General features: G+C 30.8%; 1 protein-coding gene across 2 annotated transcripts in view; it reads left to right on the plus strand.

Moving 5' to 3' along the window:
* Positions 1–16787, plus strand: part of LOC145258219 (tetraspanin-13-like) — a 220374-nt gene extending 203587 nt beyond the window's left edge. For both annotated transcript variants that reach the window (XM_080116165.1, XM_080116164.1), the window contains one exon: positions 16070–16787. Coding sequence is in view for 1 of the 2 variants with exons in the window: in XM_080116164.1 (XP_079972290.1) it covers positions 16070–16144 (75 nt within the window). In the remaining variant the exon portion in view is untranslated. The remainder of the gene's footprint in view (positions 1–16069) is intronic.
* The last annotated feature ends 334 nt before the right edge of the window (positions 16788–17121 follow it).

The raw sequence follows: 17121 nt of genomic DNA on the forward strand, positions 1-17121 counted from the left end.
AAGTAAAAAAAAAAAAAACGGAAAGAATCTGAGACATGTGTATGCGAATATTATGTTTTTTTCTAAACAGTTTACTTTTTATAAGTAAAAAAAAAAAAAATACTCGCACTGAGATCGATAGTGAGTCAAGTATGATAATCATTAGACCAGCTTGTTACGATCTTTAAAAAGTGTTTTCAAACCTACTTATTCTTAACATAAGGAAGCTGTCTTGTTTCACAACAAACAGATAAAAATCCGATGCCCCCCCCCAAGTACCAATTTTTCAAATTTCACTCCTTAGCAGTCCTTTTTCCAGATGAAACCGGATTAAAAAGTTTTCCACATGTCTGAATACTCTATATACCAAGTTTTAAGTCTATAGATCAAAAATTTTTTAATATATAGGTTGAAAAGTGTCCTCACACACACACACACACATGGATTCTCACTTTTATAGATATATAGATTAGAAAGGATAATTAATATAAGAATAAAGAATAACCAAACACTTGACACATACCAAAGAGCTCTACGGACAAATTTATCTTTAGTAGACCTTTGACAACTAAATATTTTCGTTTACTAGCCAAATAAAAAAGTTACTAGCAAACCCATGTGATTTTTGGAATACGACTTCTTTCTTCTGTGAGAAGTACGTGCATCATAAAATTTTTTCTGTGTAATCTAATATATAAAAGCAAAAATGTGTTTGTGTGTTTCGCAAAAACTTTTGACAGAAGCAACAGATTTTCGCCAGATCGGTATCATTTTCCAGCTTGAATCTTCCAACGAAAAATATTGAAAAATTGGCTAAAAAAATTCATCCCTTCATCCTCAACGGCTCGCTTTTTTACTGGGAGAGGTGGAAAAAAATTGTTCCTTCATGACAAGATAGCTTCTACGCATGCGTCAACATGCGCAAAAGACGTTGTCCCTTGCATTTGTTTAAATACTATAAAAACCAACCTATATTCGCCCACGCGTTCATAGCACTGGTTAAAGTGATAGTGTCATTATCTTTAGGTTGCAGGTTCGATCTGAGGTATCAGTTGAATTTTATTTCTTTTTGATTTTTAAACTTTTAATATTGAAACAGGGTTATTTATGCCCCCCCCCATTTTTCACTGTTTTTTTTTTTTGTTTTTGTTTTTCCGAACACGTTCATTTTTTTTTTTTTCATTTTTTTTTTTTTTTTTTTTTTTTTAAAGAAGTTTTACTTTCTTTCGCTGTTTTTTTTTTGTTTTGGTTTTTGCTGATTTTTTTAAAGAAGTTTAAACAGGGTTATTACTTCGCTTATTCTTTACCCCCCACCCCCTCTACACACACACACCTCCAAACACCCGTGCAACGCAGGTATCCCCGCTAGTCTATCTATATAAAAGGAAAATGCGGCGTGCACATTTTTGTATGTTCAAAAAAGGCTTTTTTTGCCGGGATTCTCGGGGTGGGGGGTTTACTATGTCTTAGAACTGTTTATATACCCCCTAGATAATAATATCTATGATTTGCGAACACGCATCACAGCTAGATTTATTATGTCGACTTTTACACAATTCTTGCTATTTCGGCCTCTCTCATATTGATTTGGTTTTTTCATATAAAAGTGAAACTGATGTGCAGCGTTTAGAAAGCAATTGCTGTTTGGTCAATGTCAGTGAAAACCGTCACATCAGACAATTGCTTTCATTCGGACACTCCCCTAATAAAGGGGGAGCCGGTTTTCCCCAACACGTTGGGGAAACAAAACCATACAAAGTTGGGTAAAAAACAATCCCAAAAGAACTATCTTGCAGTTAAAATTAAGTGCAGAATTTAATTTCCTTTGACCTAATTAAATTTGCCGTGCACCTGTCACGTGTGCGTTTAAAACGTTAAATTGAAATTCGTTTCAGTTACTTTCCTTTTGTGGGTGAGCGGTAACTTATCAAGTTTTTCACCTCAACGTCCCGGGTTCAATCCTACCTACCTACCTACCAAAACTTTTTATTTTTATTTTACTTTTTCTTCTTTTTTACATCATGTTCTCTGCGTTTTTTTTTTTCTTGGTGGGGGGGGTCCCCGATTTTTTAAAAGAAGTTTAACATAGGGTTTGGATCTACCTCCCCCCCTCCACACACACACCTACAAAAATCTTTTTTCGCTTCCTACCAAAACATTTTTTTTCTTTTTTGATCGAAGCACACACACACCTACAAACACCTGGGCAACGCCAAGTACCCCCGCTAGTTTCTTAGAAAATAAAGCATACATCGTCAGCAGACATACTTATTAAACGTTTAATGATTTAATTTAAAAATTGATAACTGTGATGTAGCTGTTAAGAGTTTCCTTTAAGAAAGAGAGTGCACTTATGTCCCATCAGTACATTTTTCTTTCTAGCTTGCCAAGATATATTAGTATTTATTTAAATTATCTCCCTTGAAAATTAATGAACATAAGATTTTAAGAAAGGTTTTGGTAATTTATCTTTTTTTTTTTTAGTCACTTTAATTACTATTAATATCAACAAAATTATTACACAAAAAAAAATAGGGAAATAAGACAAAATCAAAATAAATAACAAATATTATTATAAACTCTTTTTAAAATAATTATGCAACTTAGACAAATAGCCATATTTGTACTTTTTCATTTTGATATATATATATATATATATATATACTAGCAAAAGTACCCATCGTTGACTGGGTTAAAAGCAGCCTACAGAAAATGGACTCTGATTTATTAAAATATGATAGGTTATGAAAAGAAATGGTTGTAAAGAGATAGCTTCGAATTTGGGGGTATCAAAACCAAAGCAAAATATGATGAAAGTAAAAATAAGATAGATAAATCCCATAATTTATTATACCATACCTGTTCACACTGAAACACTTATCACAATATTCTGTGGATCTATATTAAAAAACCTTGTTAAACTTTGTGACATATTTCCATTCTATGGAGGTCAGGCGCGAACGAACACACCATAATTTTATTATACCATATTTCTTCAAACTGAAACATAATTATCAAAGTATACTTATGCAGATATATATGATAAATTTTTATTAAAGTTTGTGCCTGTTTCCATTCTATGGAGGCTATCCCTATTTAAGTTAAAACATACTTATCAAAGTATTCTTATGTACATCTATATCAAAAACACTTGTAAAGGTTTTTTCTTATATTTTTAAATTTTTTATTTCCATACTTTGTGGACCAGGCACGAATGCAGACCCCACAATTTTAATGAACCACTGTTCTGCCAAATCAAACCTACCCATTCCTATGTCTCGATACATCTATCATTATATGTAATCAGTTTTTTAAAATAGTCAACCATATAGGAGCCTATTCATGACCAGGCACACACATATACACACAGCTTTATATTATAGATATATATATGCAATTAGATTTTTAAAAAATGGTTACAAATGACAACAATCTCTTTTAGATTTAAAAGCATATCCTTATAAAAGAAGGTTTGCCCACTGAGAGGACTCCTTATGGTTAAAAAAAAAAAAAAGAACAATATGGAAACACTCTCTTAGAAAGGTTCACAAACTATATTAACTTCAATAAGCTGGTTAAAATTTGGTGTGCTTTCCCCCTTTCATTTATGTTGATGAGGAGACGATATCCAGAAATATTTTACTTATTTCTGGATGATTTTATTTGTAAATATCGAATGAATAAAAGGATATAGTTTCCGAAACAATCGTACATGATTTTGATCTGTTTCTGCCTATGAAAACTTGATTGATAATTTCACACCCTTTCTATTCATATATATATATATTTATATATAGTGCCCCACTAAAATGTATACATATTTTAGATGATCATAAAACCGACATTTATTATAATGAAAAGAAAAGTTTCATACATCAAAATATTGTGATCAAAATGGGTATTTATTTGCTTCCCCACTGAACAAATTAGGCACAAGGCCGTTTTTTCATGTGGACGGGGGGGGGGGACAAGCTCCCCTGACAGGAGAGGAGGGGGAGCTGGTCGTACTGCCTCTTGGTATATAGGGTTGCCCCTACATGGACGAGAAACTGATTGCCTCTAGGGCAATGGTCTTTTAGTGCAGCATCTGCTGGAACAGATGGTATTTATTTGCTCCCCCACTGAGCAAATTAGGCACAAGGCCGATTTTTAATGTGAGGAGTGAAGGGAGGGGGAAGGGAAAAAGGGGGACCAGCTCCCGAGAGGTGGGAAATGGGAGCTGGTTAAAGGTCAAGCATGTGGGGTTGCCCCCACATCTGGTCTTTGCTAGTCATAGCTAGTCCTAGCTAGTCATAGCTTGCAGTATCTGCCGGAACAGATGGTATTTATGGTATTTATTTGCTCCCCCACCGAGCAAATTAGGCACAAGGCCAATTTTTAATGTGAGGAGTGAAGGGAGGGGGGAGGGAAAAAGGGGACCAGCTCCCGAGAGGTGGGAAATGGGAGCTGGTTAAAGGTCAGGCATGTGGGGTTGCCCCCACATCTGGTCTTTGCTAGTCATAGCTAGTCATAGCTTGCAGTATCTGCCGGAACAGATACTACACTTTGATCTTTGTGATCCATGCACAGCTGACAACACTCACTGATCGAATCTAAAATGTTCCTAATCTGTTTAATTGGTATGTCAGAATATTTTCTAGGGGATTAGTGAAATCTCTTAACTATTTTTCTTGCTTTCGTGGGCCTTGTGCATGATCATGGTCTCCCTATGGACATTCTTAACTGTTCCTTCTTCCTCCGATTTATCTTGCAAATGAGTAACTGTGAGTCTTCTAAAACGTTTTAGCACTTCATTTATGTTCTTGGTGTTTCAGTAGCACTTTAGTATGAATTTTCTTTCCTCAAAGTTTAGTTTTGCTTTAACCATTATTCACATCCGAAAAAAAAAAAATTATAATAAATGTTGGAGTTATGGCAAATTTAAAGAGTGTCTACATTTTATTAGGGTACTCTGTATATAGAATTTTAAGACTGTTATATTATTTCTTTAACACTCTGAGTGTTGAATTTTTGTTGTTTTGTAAAAAGATATATATATTTTTTTTTTACATCTATTTTTAAAATGATGCTGTAAGCTTAACTTTTCATTATATGTCCAAACAATGTGTATGGCATTTGTAGCATATAAGTAGAATTATGAAAATAAATTGTAAAATCTGACTTCAATTTACTCCCTTCTAAATTGCGGCCCTGTCGGTAGGGCATTAGAATACGCCGACTGCCCCCCTGCAGAGGGTAAAAGTCCCTCAATGGGGGTCCTGGATGTGACCTTAAACTATATCCAGTGGTGAGGCCCCAGCTTGTGGGCTTTGGGGAGTGTGGAGCAACCCTTTAATTACCATTGCTCCCAAGTCCACTCTGACCCGGAGTGGTAGTACCTGTTAGGGTCCCAACTATGGGTTAAATAGAAACCGATGTGAAAACAACAAATATATTCTATTAAAAAGTTTTTCTTCAAAATCTTTGGATTCGGCATTAAATAACCCGAAAAGGGTTGATATGCCGTAAAGCAAAAACAACCAACCAACCCTTCTAAATTGCTATCATATCAAATGCTTGGTCCATACTATAGTATTTTTTAACCATTTTCAGCTCACAAAGCTGTAAAATATCCACTAAATTCGACCGTGCTATTAGAGGTAGTAGACTTGTAGCAATTTTGTGACAGCCACACATTTATTAATCTAAATATATATTTGAAAATTAAAATTTGCATAATCGACTGCATTAATGAGAAACGTTTTTGTATTTTAGAATTAAAAGATTTTTGTGGGGGGTAAAAGAATAAAATGAAATTTAAGATTTAAATTAAGTTTATCGTATCAATAACTCTAAATTATGCAGATGGCTCCATAATAATTCGATTGTCTGAATGTCTCTGTACCTATTTATATCCTCCTTTAGCTTGCTAATGACATGCGTGCAATTCTTTCTAGGGTGATGGGATGCCAGGTTTTCAAATTTTGCACGATTCAACTTTATCATTTTTTTTTTTTTTTTACTTATTTTTTTTTTATCTCTTTTTTCCTTTTTTCTTTTTTTTTTTTTTTTAAAATTTTTTGTCCTTTTTATTCCCCCCCCCATCCTTTTTATTTTCCTTGTCTTTTTTTTTATCTTTGTCTTTTTTTTTTATCTTTGTCCTTTTTTTTTATCTTTGTCCTTTATTTTGTCTCTGTTCCTTTTTCCTTCATATCCCTTTTTCCTTTGCCCTTTTTGTCCTTGTTCTCCTTTTTGCCCATTCTTTTTTTTCACCTTATTTTATCATTTTTATTTCTTTTCCTTGTTTTTTTTTGTGCACATATTTTCTTGCTTTAAAACAATTATATTTCAGAGAATTTTATTTTTTTAATTCATACAAATTGACTTGACAAAAGAATTTTTTTTCAATTACAACTTATAATGAATACTGTTGTGATTAGTTCTGCTTGCAGCTATTTTTTTTTAAATAAAATTTTCTGAATTTTTTTTTTTGTATATAATCATATAATTTATGCAAATGAAAGATTTTGTTTTTAAATTTTTTTATGTTTCTAATCCAATTTGCATAATAGTTCTAGTGCCTCTGCTTGCTAAGAATTACCTTGGTATCATAAAACTAATAAAGCCTCTGAACACAAGAATCTAAAGCATAATGGTGGCTATCTCACCTGTAAATTGTTGGCGCTGAAGTAGTAAAAGAAATAAAAACTAATTCTCCTTAAATAAAACAAATCTTAACAAAATTACTTCTAGTTTTATAACAGTTTAGTTCAATTAATAATTTGATGCTCTGAACTCCAATCTCTGGTCCCCCCTCGCCAATCTTTCACAAAAAACACCCGTCTAGCTGAATCCACTGTGAAAAATTTCCCCCACTCTATATCTGTGCCTAAATCAAAACGCGGATTCCATGAACAAAGCTTCTTTCTTAGAACTGCACGCCTGTGGAACTCTGTTCCGTCTGCCTGCTTCCCTCCGGACTACAACTTGGATGTCTTCAAGTCCAATGTTAACAAATTCCTAATGAACCGCCCCCTTAAGTAAACACTTCATCAAATCTCCACACTAACGTAATGTACTTGCAATAACCCTTATCCCTGAGTGGCTTCCGGGCCTTGATAAGTGGTGATCACTGTGTAAAAAAAAAAAAAAAAATAAAATCCGTGCTATTTTTTAAATCGTATTTCCAAGTTTAATTAAAGTTTTATACGTTTTTTATTCAATTGTAAGGTTAAAGTATAGAATAGGTACAAAACACCCTCTCCTCCCCATGTTAAGAATGGCTTTTTAAATAATAACGTTATTATTTCAGCACGGATCAATAAGTGCACTAGTACCAATAATTTAAAGACTAGCCTGGTGCTACCAGATCAGGTAGTTTGAAGAAATAACGTTGTTGTTGTTGTTGTTGTTTTTTTCTTTCACTTTGCAAAACTTAATCATGTTTTTCAAAATCAAAAGTCAAAGCAATAATTTTTGGCACTTGTGCACTACTCGGACAGATTCACTTTTTTTTGGTTTTCAGTTTGAACATGGGAAGAGTACAATTTCAGGACCGAATTAACTGGTTAGAAAAAAAAAGGTACTCATGCACTTATTGATCCGTGCTGAAATAACGTTATTTAAAAAGCCATTCTTAACATGGGGAGGGGAGGGTGTTTTGTATCTATTCTGTACTTCAACCTTACAATTAAATAAAAAAACCCATAAAACTTTAATTAAACTTGGAAATACGATTTAAAAAATAGCGCGGATCAGTAAGTGCATTAGCACAAAAAAAAAGAAAAGAAAACAGAAAAATATAATAGAAAGAATAGTTTTAAAAAAGAAATAAAAAGCGATAAAAGATGTAAAAGCAAAAATCTCCTGGCAATATTTATTTTACTTCCAGAAATGTTACAGAAACTTTGTTCATGCTTTATTAAAAATATAAAAATATCTATTTTGTGTTATTATAAGTTCCTTATATTCATTTAAAAAAAAAAAAAATTCTCAACAAAAAAAAAACAAAAAAAAAAAACATGCTTTTATTTTCGATTCAGTCCTGAAATGGCATTTGTCTGTTCCTGTTATGCACTCTTCCTTATGTCCAACTGAAAAACCCCCAAAAATGGATCTGTCTGAGTGGTGCACTGGTGCACAACTGCCTAATTTTATTCTATAAAACAACCAAGCCAAATACCATAAATAAATATTTGAAGGTATAAAATACTTGAAACAAATTATTATTTTTTTTTTTAAATTATTGGGTTTGACATTAAATAACACAAAAAGGGTTGATATATCGGGGGGGAGGGGATCCCCCCCCCCTCCAATAAAAAAAGCAAAAAAAAAAAACATGAATAAATATTTGAAGATATAGAATACTTGAGGCATAAAATCTTTTTTCCAAAATTTATAGATTCGGTATTAAATAATCCGAGAAGGGTTAATATGTTATAAATCAACCAAACTCAACAAGATGAATAAATAATTAAATATATAAATAACTTGAAGCATAAAAACCCTTTCCAGAATTACTGAATTTGGCATTAAATAACCGAAAAAGGTGTATATGTTGTAAAGCAAAGCAACGAAATCGCTGATGAGATGATAATATAGTAATTAAATTTATTTGTCAAATCCTATTTGAAAAATAAATAAATTGGTTAGATAATAAAAAACAACAACAACAAAAAAAAACAAAACAGAAGGGATAGTTTTTAAAAATAAATAAAAAAAAAATGATAAAAGTATAAAAGGTACTTGTACAGTTTAATCAAGACATTAAAAAACGAAAATATTGAAAAAAAATTTAAATTGTACAAACCTGTTATGGAATGAAGTTCTCCGAAAAAAATTTCACTTAATTTCATCAAGTAGTTTTTGTTTTACAGCGAAAAAACAATTTATGATACCGAGCAAAAGGTTTGACTTTTAGGAAGAAAAGCTAAAGTGTCGGTGCTTTAACTGGAATTATCTTCCTGTGGCGTTTTTAAACTCCAAACAAAAATTAAGAAAAATCCAAGATGTCTGCCTTCAATGTGCTGTCATAAAAACGTGTTTTTCTGCTGTAAAAAAAAACAAAAAAAAACTACTGATCAAATTAAATGAAATTTTTTTTCGAAAATCTTCAGTTCAAAACGGATACATACAATATAACCTTTTTTTTTTTTTTTCTTCGATATTTTCATTTTTTTAATGTCTTGATTAAACTGTACAAGTACCATATAAAAGCAAAAAACTCCTAAGATTCAACTACTACAGGAATAATTCAATGTGGTTTTGATAACTTAATTGATAAAGACTGAGAGAACTCGGAATGCTAACAGGTGTCACGGATGAAAGAAATTAGGATGTAGAAGGGGAGATAATCGATAGAAAGAGTTTTAATATTAGTTACCTCCTCTTTAGCACGTTAGGCACAAAGTGAGGTTTTTGAAAAGTCAACATAACTGCACTCTGCCCTACAAAAAGTGCTTAAGCGCCCTGATTGGCATTCTCTAAGAGGATTAGCAAGAAACAAACTCCTTCCTAAAAAGAAAAAATAAAGTCCAAGAGTGGGCATGGAGGATTTTCTAGGACTACAACAGTCTGATGGAAGCAAACAAGACCACCGTCAGACTGAGTGTGAAGAATAACACTTAAGCTGTAGTTTTTTTTTTTAATAAGTCTAAAAATTAAAAAAAAAGAAAATTATTGAAGATACTTAAAAAAAAAATTTTTTGAATGAGCTTTACATTTTTTTCAATAAACTTCTCTATGTTCACCTAAAAAATGAGATTTTACTTTTTTAAGCGATTACATGCCTGAAAAACTTAGTGATAAAGACAAAAAATAAAAATTATGTTGGAATAAAATATGTAATAACTACATATTTTTAATTATGTTTCATTCTTAAAAAAACATTTGTAAAAATATTTATGGGATTAGAATTTCAAATTAAAAAAAAAAATAGGGGTACGTTGGATGTCAGTGGGTGAAACAAAAATAAAGCTTAAACAACTGGGTTGGATAGATTCATCGAAAATGTATTTAAAAATTTCACTAAACATCTTTGCATTACTTATTTCTTATAGGTTTTTGAAAATTAAATTATAAATGAATGTTGAAAACAGTTGAATGAATTTCTTTATATATTTGTCTCTGTCATAAATTTAAGTTAAAATGAGTGTTTAAAAAGTTTGGTGCTTGTCCAGACCCCCCCCCCCATCTTCCCCTAATAAAAAAAACAAGAATAGAGAAAAATCTGTATTATGTACGTACCAGTGACGAAAGGATAATATTGTACAGCAAACATCACATGAACCAATAGTTTATCTTTTAAATAAGAAAATCAAATTCATGGCTATATGGCAAGCGATGGTCTTCCGACTATATATTGAAAACAATCCGAAGGAACAAAGCAGATAACTCTAAATAATTCAAAACTTTGAACAATTTTAGAAAGCCATTCTTAACATGTGGAGGGAGCATTAGAAAATCTCAAATCTGCTTAAAAATGATGTTCTTTATAAAAATAACATTATTTGATCAATTTACGTGATTTTTGACTTACAATATTTTCTTTTTGTACATCATACAAACTTTTCTTTTTTTTTTTTTTTTTTTTTTTTTTTTTAGGAATTTTGGATGAGCACCAAAAATTTCAAATAAATTTTTTGCCATTATTTTCTATTTCATATCTCTGAAGTATAAATAACAGGAACAAATGTGTAAAACTAAAAACTTGAGTGCATTATTTCTTTCCTGTTAAATATATGCAAAGTGTGTGTGTGTGTATATATATATATATATATATATATATATCATTCAAACGCTAGTACCGTGTTTGAATATATGGTTAAGTGGCAGTTTTAGTAATTTAAAACTGCTTTAACGCTTCACCACTCGTTCATTTTTTGACCAAATTTCAAACAATTATTACAGTTTATAGATCACTTTCTCAGCTATATTGTGAAAATGTTTTTTCAATTTCTGTTCAGTAAAACTAAAGTTATGATGAATTTACTGATGTTCAAAATCATAAAAGAAAGAAAAAAAAAACGTAAGGAGGTGAGCAACGTTTTTCATGACTGGTTTCCATAGCACCCATGTCGCTTCAGTGACTAGTGTTGCTACTAATTCACTGCTGTCGCGAAAAGAGAAGTAACAAGTGAGACAGAATGAAAGCATGAAAGGGAGATAATTGGGGGGGGGATTTTATTGAAGCAGACGAGTGCCGTACATACATATGTGTATGTTAAGTTTATGGGGCCCCCAAAAAATAAGACTGAAATTAAACAAAGAACAAGTGAATTTATTAGAAGCCTGAAAAAATCATGGATTACAATAGAAAAATGCGAGCATGAAAAGTAATATGATTAACTTAAAACTAGAAAAGTAAAGGACTAGTTGTCAAAACTGGAAAAGAAAAGGACAAGATATTCTAGTAAAAAATATAATAAATTTATAACTTAAAATATTACATCATTAAAAAATTTTTTAAATTCAATTTAACATCATATAATCAATTCTTAATGTTGCAATATTTTAAGTTATAAATTTATATTTTTTACTAGAATATCTTGTCCTTTTTTCCAGTTTTAAAAACTAGTCCTTTACTTCTCCATGTTTAAGCTTAACAATATTACTTTTCATACTCACATTTTTCTATTGTAATATATATCTATATATATATATATATATATATATTTGTAAAAAAAATAACTGAACCGGCTAATATTTGGAATTTTATCATTCCAAATAGCGCACCCATGAATAACGCATTAAAAAAAAAAACAAGAGAAAAATGTTTAGTAATTTAACAAATTAAAAAAATTGGGTAGGAATCACTCGACAAAAGTATTTCTTATACAATTTTATTTTTTTAATTTTTTGGTACTAATGTATTTCAACAGTTCCAAACTTTTGGTTTGGGAAAATTTAGGTCGGATGATATTTTTATAAATGGTGTAATATAAAAAAAACGGAACCTCACCAGGTGCAATTTTATCAATAGATTTTAAAAAGAACAGGAAACAAATAAATGGATCACTATCAAATAATGTATTAGATGTATAATGTATTATTTACAGTCTCTGGGTAAATCCATTGTTCAAGAAATAGCTGTATCAGCTTATCCCATAACATTTAATAATCTTTTAGTGTTCATTAAAATAATTTAAGGAAACTCTGATTAAAAACTTTTAGAAATAAATGTTGGTTACAATCTTTATATTATTATTTAATGAGGCATGTGTGCATATAATTACATGTGATTTATAAATATAATTACATATTGCATATAATTACATGTGATTTATAAATATAATTACATATTGCATATAATTACATGTGATTTATAAATATAATTACATATTGCATATAATTACATGTGATTTATAAATATAATTACATATTGCATATAATTACATGTGATTTATAAATATAATTACATATTGCATATAATTACATGTGATTTATAAATATAATTACATATTGCATATAATTACATGCGATTTGCAAAATTTTGAAATAAAAATTGATTAATAATTTATTAAAAAAAACTAGTTGACTCCTCATAAACACATAAATAAAAGTTCAATTTAATTATTAAAATGTCATTTATTTTTATTTTTTTATTTACACATATCAAGGCCTGGAGGCAACTCGAGGATAAGGATTAATGTTTTGTATTGTAGTCATTGGGACAGTAATGTAATAATCGTTTGTGGTGGAAATTGGATATAATCATTATTTACACGGATGGTTCAATAAAAATTTGTTTATGTTGGACTTGAAGACGATCATATTGTAGTCAACTGAAAAGCAGACCAACTGAAACAGAGTTCCACAGACTGGTAGTTCTAAGAAAGAAGCTTTGTTCATGTTTAGGTGTGCGCACCAATAGAGAGTGGGTGAATTTATTAATAGTATTTTTGGCTGGACAAGTGTTTTTTATGAAAGATTGGCAAGGAGGGACCATAGATTAGAGCTCAGTTGAACACTTGCCTTGAAAATAACGATAGAGCAGAGACAGAAATTGAGCCAAATTACATTATAACTCTAAATAATTTTAAGGTAGCATTTTAATATCTGTTTATAAAATTATTAGATATAAACTGTTGAAAACATTTTTACCAACTTTTAAGGATTTTTAATAAATTAAAAACAAATAGAAAAACGTTTGACTACCTTTTCACAAATGTTTTTTTTTCTTTAACTAAAAATCCAAACAAAAATGATTGCTAATGCAAAATAAATTTATAACTTGGTACAACTGCAGTTTACAGACTGCTATTTTTTTAGATAAGATTTTAAAATTAAATTCAGTTTTATCATTAAAGTGTTACGTTTTTAGATAAGATTTTAAAATTAAATTCAGTTTTATCATTAAAGTGTTACGTGCAAGTACAAAATAGTTAACAAGATCCCCATCCTCTGTTAAGAATAGGTTTCTAAAGAATGACGTTATTATTCAAGCATGGTCTATAGGCTGCAGAAGTACCAGTAACTTTTAAGGACTGTCTCTTTTATGAAATAAAAAATGGCAATTACTTCAAGTGTTTTTTTTTTGTATTAAAACAAAACAATCTTTTATGGAATTTTTAAAATGTATATTTTTATAAAACAAAATTAAGACTACGCACTTGCTTACAAAGTCTTTGACTGTTTTGTTTTTATTATTAAAACAAAATAATCATTTACTAATTTTTAAGGACTAATAATAAACTAAAATCAAACAGGAAACGTTTAGTACCTTTTGCAAATGTTTTTAAACCTTTTCTTTTTCTTAGACAGTGAAAACAAAAATTATTATGGGGGGGGGGTCATATATATCCATAGCCCTTGAGCCCCTGGAGGAGCATAGGCTATCTACAAATTTTGTAGATGTTTTTGTAGTGAGGAGTTCTTTTTACAGGGTGAGAGTGCTGGCCCCACGCCAAACCTTCCCAGAAGGTACATACAGCACCTAGCCTTCCCAAATGGTCACCCATCTGGTACTGGCCAGGCTCAACGTTGCTTAACTTTGGTGATCTGGCGAGAACGGGTGTGTCAACGTGATTGTGCCGTACCTGGGTCATACATATACTGTAGATGAACGTGTGGATTTTCTCCTATTCAAATTACCACCATAGATCAGTAAGCAAAAGCTGAGTCACATGATCAAGATAGGTATCTACAGGAATATTAGTTTTGGCTGCTTAACAACCATGGCATTTGTGAAAATGCTCTTACGAATAATAAGCCTCATCAACCCTAAACGAAAAAAAAAAAAATCTGGAGATCTGCTTTTAACATTGTGAAGTCTATGCTTGCGTCAGATCGTTAAAGGTTGAGTATGGAATTTTTTGAATTAATCTACTTTCCTGGGCAACACCAAAACACTGGTCAGCTAGTACATATATTAATAGATATTAACCTCTTCAACAAAATTATTTCTGTATTTAAATTAGCTTAGGAAGCTCTCCAAGAATGTGATTTTAGACTAGCTCTTGCGGGTGGTTGTTACACCTTATAATTAGTACTAGCTGTAGTTACACAGTACATGCTAAGGGCTTTTCATGACAAATGTGTTCAATTTCATTCAATATATTTGGAACCTTTAAGTGTTTATTATAATTTGTACAGTCTAGCCCGGATATAAGAGACCAGAATTAAAACAAAACAAAAACCCCGGATATAAGAGATTTTCTCTGGTCCCAAAGTAGAGCCTGTGTTAATGTACAATGTGACCCGGATATAAGAAGCCAACGATATCGGCATGACCCTGATATAAGAGAGCTGTATGGGGCAAGCAAAGAGGTATCTTATATCCGTGTTACACTGTAGTAGTAGTAGTAGTAGTAGTAGTATTATGTAAATTTTGTCACTCTTGACATGACAAATACAAAAGTCAGATGTCCTTCATTCTCAATGTACTTCTACAGATCGTTAAAGGTTGAGTATGGAATTTTTTGAATTAATTTACTTTCCTGGGCAACACCAAAACACTGGTCAGCTAGTACAGATATTAACCTCTACAACAAAATTATTTTTGTATTTAAATTAGCTTAGGAAGCTCTCCAAGGATGTGATTTTAGACTAGCTCTTGCGGGTGTTTGTTACACCTTATAATTAGTACTAGCTGTAGTTACACAGTACAGGCTAAAGGCTCTTCATGACAAATGCGTTCAATTCCATTAAATACATTTGGAACTTGTAAGCGTTTAGTATTAGCAGTAGTAATATGTAAATTTTGTCACTCCTGACATGACAAATTTAAGATGTCATCCTAAATATTTTTCTCTCTTTTTTTTTTAAATTTTTTAAATTCAATTTTCACCCAAAACAAGGCACTGTGCCACTTTAAAGTAAGGGTCTACTATCAGAGACATAAGTTGCAGGAATATTATGAAGGGAGTTGAGCAGCGAGATGTCTGTTCACATTACACTTAAACTTCTGCATGTCAGTATAGTTGGGAAAGAAGAATTCCGGAAGGGAGTTCCAAAGTCTAGCAGTTCTGGGGAAGAAACTATTGGAGTAGAAGGCTTTTTTACACCTAGGATTCTCTACTGTATATAAAGGTAGGATTTAGCTGCTTTTTAGGTTTATTTATGTTCAAGGGTACAAGTGCTTGTAGTTCGTCAGAGCTTTCACCATTCAAGTACTTGTAGAACAGGCAGAGGGATGCAACATTTTATCGATGGGACAGAGGTTGAAGCTTAGATGACAGTTCAGAACCTATCAGGTTGGTGACTCTCTTTTCAACCCTGTCCAGGAGTGAGAGACTAGTAGCAGATGCACCAATCCAAATGGTGAATAGTCCCCTTATAGAGGTACAGGATACTTTCAGGCATAAGTAGCTTTCTAGCATGGTAGAGAGAGCCCATCTTCTTTGCAGCGGCCTTTCAATATGTTCCTTTCATCTGATAAGTTAGATACTGAATTTACATGTAGTTTCATTTTGCTTTTGATAATAAAATCATTTTTCAGACTTCACAAAAATTTCTCTTTTTTTCTCTGACTACATTTTTCCTTATGTAGAGAAATTTTTTTTACTTATTGATTGAATATAAAACAGAGTTAATTTTTTATTTTAATTTTTAAAATAAATTATGGTTGAAAGATGTAAATTATTTATTCTTTTCTCTCTCGTCTTTTTTTCAGATAATTGGCGTTTGGTTGGCATTACGGTATCGGAACCAGAAGGATCCTCGAGCAAATCCGAGTGCATTCCTCTAAGAATTATCTACACACAAACACTAGGCATTCTTCAAGATAACAGATTCTTTCTTGTTTTGTTTGTTTGTCCAGATTTTAAAATGCTTCTCTATTGTTGATTTCTGTCAGGCACCTTGTCTTTGAAAAAATATCTTCATTTCTTCAAATTGTCACTTTTTTTTATTACACAATTTTTTTTACAAAATGTATTAATTTTTTATTACAAACATTATTTTTTAATTATATTTTTAATTATATTTTACATAAAAAAAAAATTATGAATTTTTTTTTTTAATATTACAAGAAAAACTTTTTTAATTAACTTTTTATTATTTATTTATTTTATTTTAACCTCTAGATATTTTTCAAATCCGTTTCTTCCATTCTGAATATTCATGTTAATTACTATTTTTCTTTTAGACTTTTGAGTCTCAAAAAGTTGATCTTGATTATTTCTTATCAGTTCTTTAGATAACAATGTTTTCTACATTTAATTTATTTTAATTTTTTTCTTTTTTGTTGGGGGAAGGGATGTATTCCCACTTAAACGTTTCATAACTTATTTTCATATCTTCTAGAGGGCATTATAAATTCCCATTCTCTATCAACATCTCTCTTTAAAAATAAATAATTTGCAAAAATAAAAATATGAAATTTCCTCTGATCTCTATCAGTCAACATAATCATTTTTTGTTTTCATAAATCTTTTTCTTTTTTTTTTTTTTTTTTTTTTTTTTTTTTTCGAAAAGTCTATAAAATCACTTGGATTAAATAGATAAATTATTTTGTTTTTGTTAGTGTATATCTTAAAAAAAAAAAAAAAAAAGGACATTTTACACAAAATATATATTTGTTCTGTTTTGTAAGTTTGTGCTCATTTTTGCATAGAATAAATGAATCAGTCTGTGGACAGGTATGATACATGATTTTATTAGTGTATAAAAACATAACCTTTATGCAGATTTTTTTTATTTTAGAAAATTTAATTTTCTAGAAAA

Source organism: Euprymna scolopes, chromosome 33 (genome assembly GCF_053919585.1).
Source record: "Euprymna scolopes isolate OS-2025 chromosome 33, ASM5391958v1, whole genome shotgun sequence".
Lineage (NCBI taxonomy): Eukaryota > Metazoa > Mollusca > Cephalopoda > Sepiida > Sepiolidae > Euprymna > Euprymna scolopes.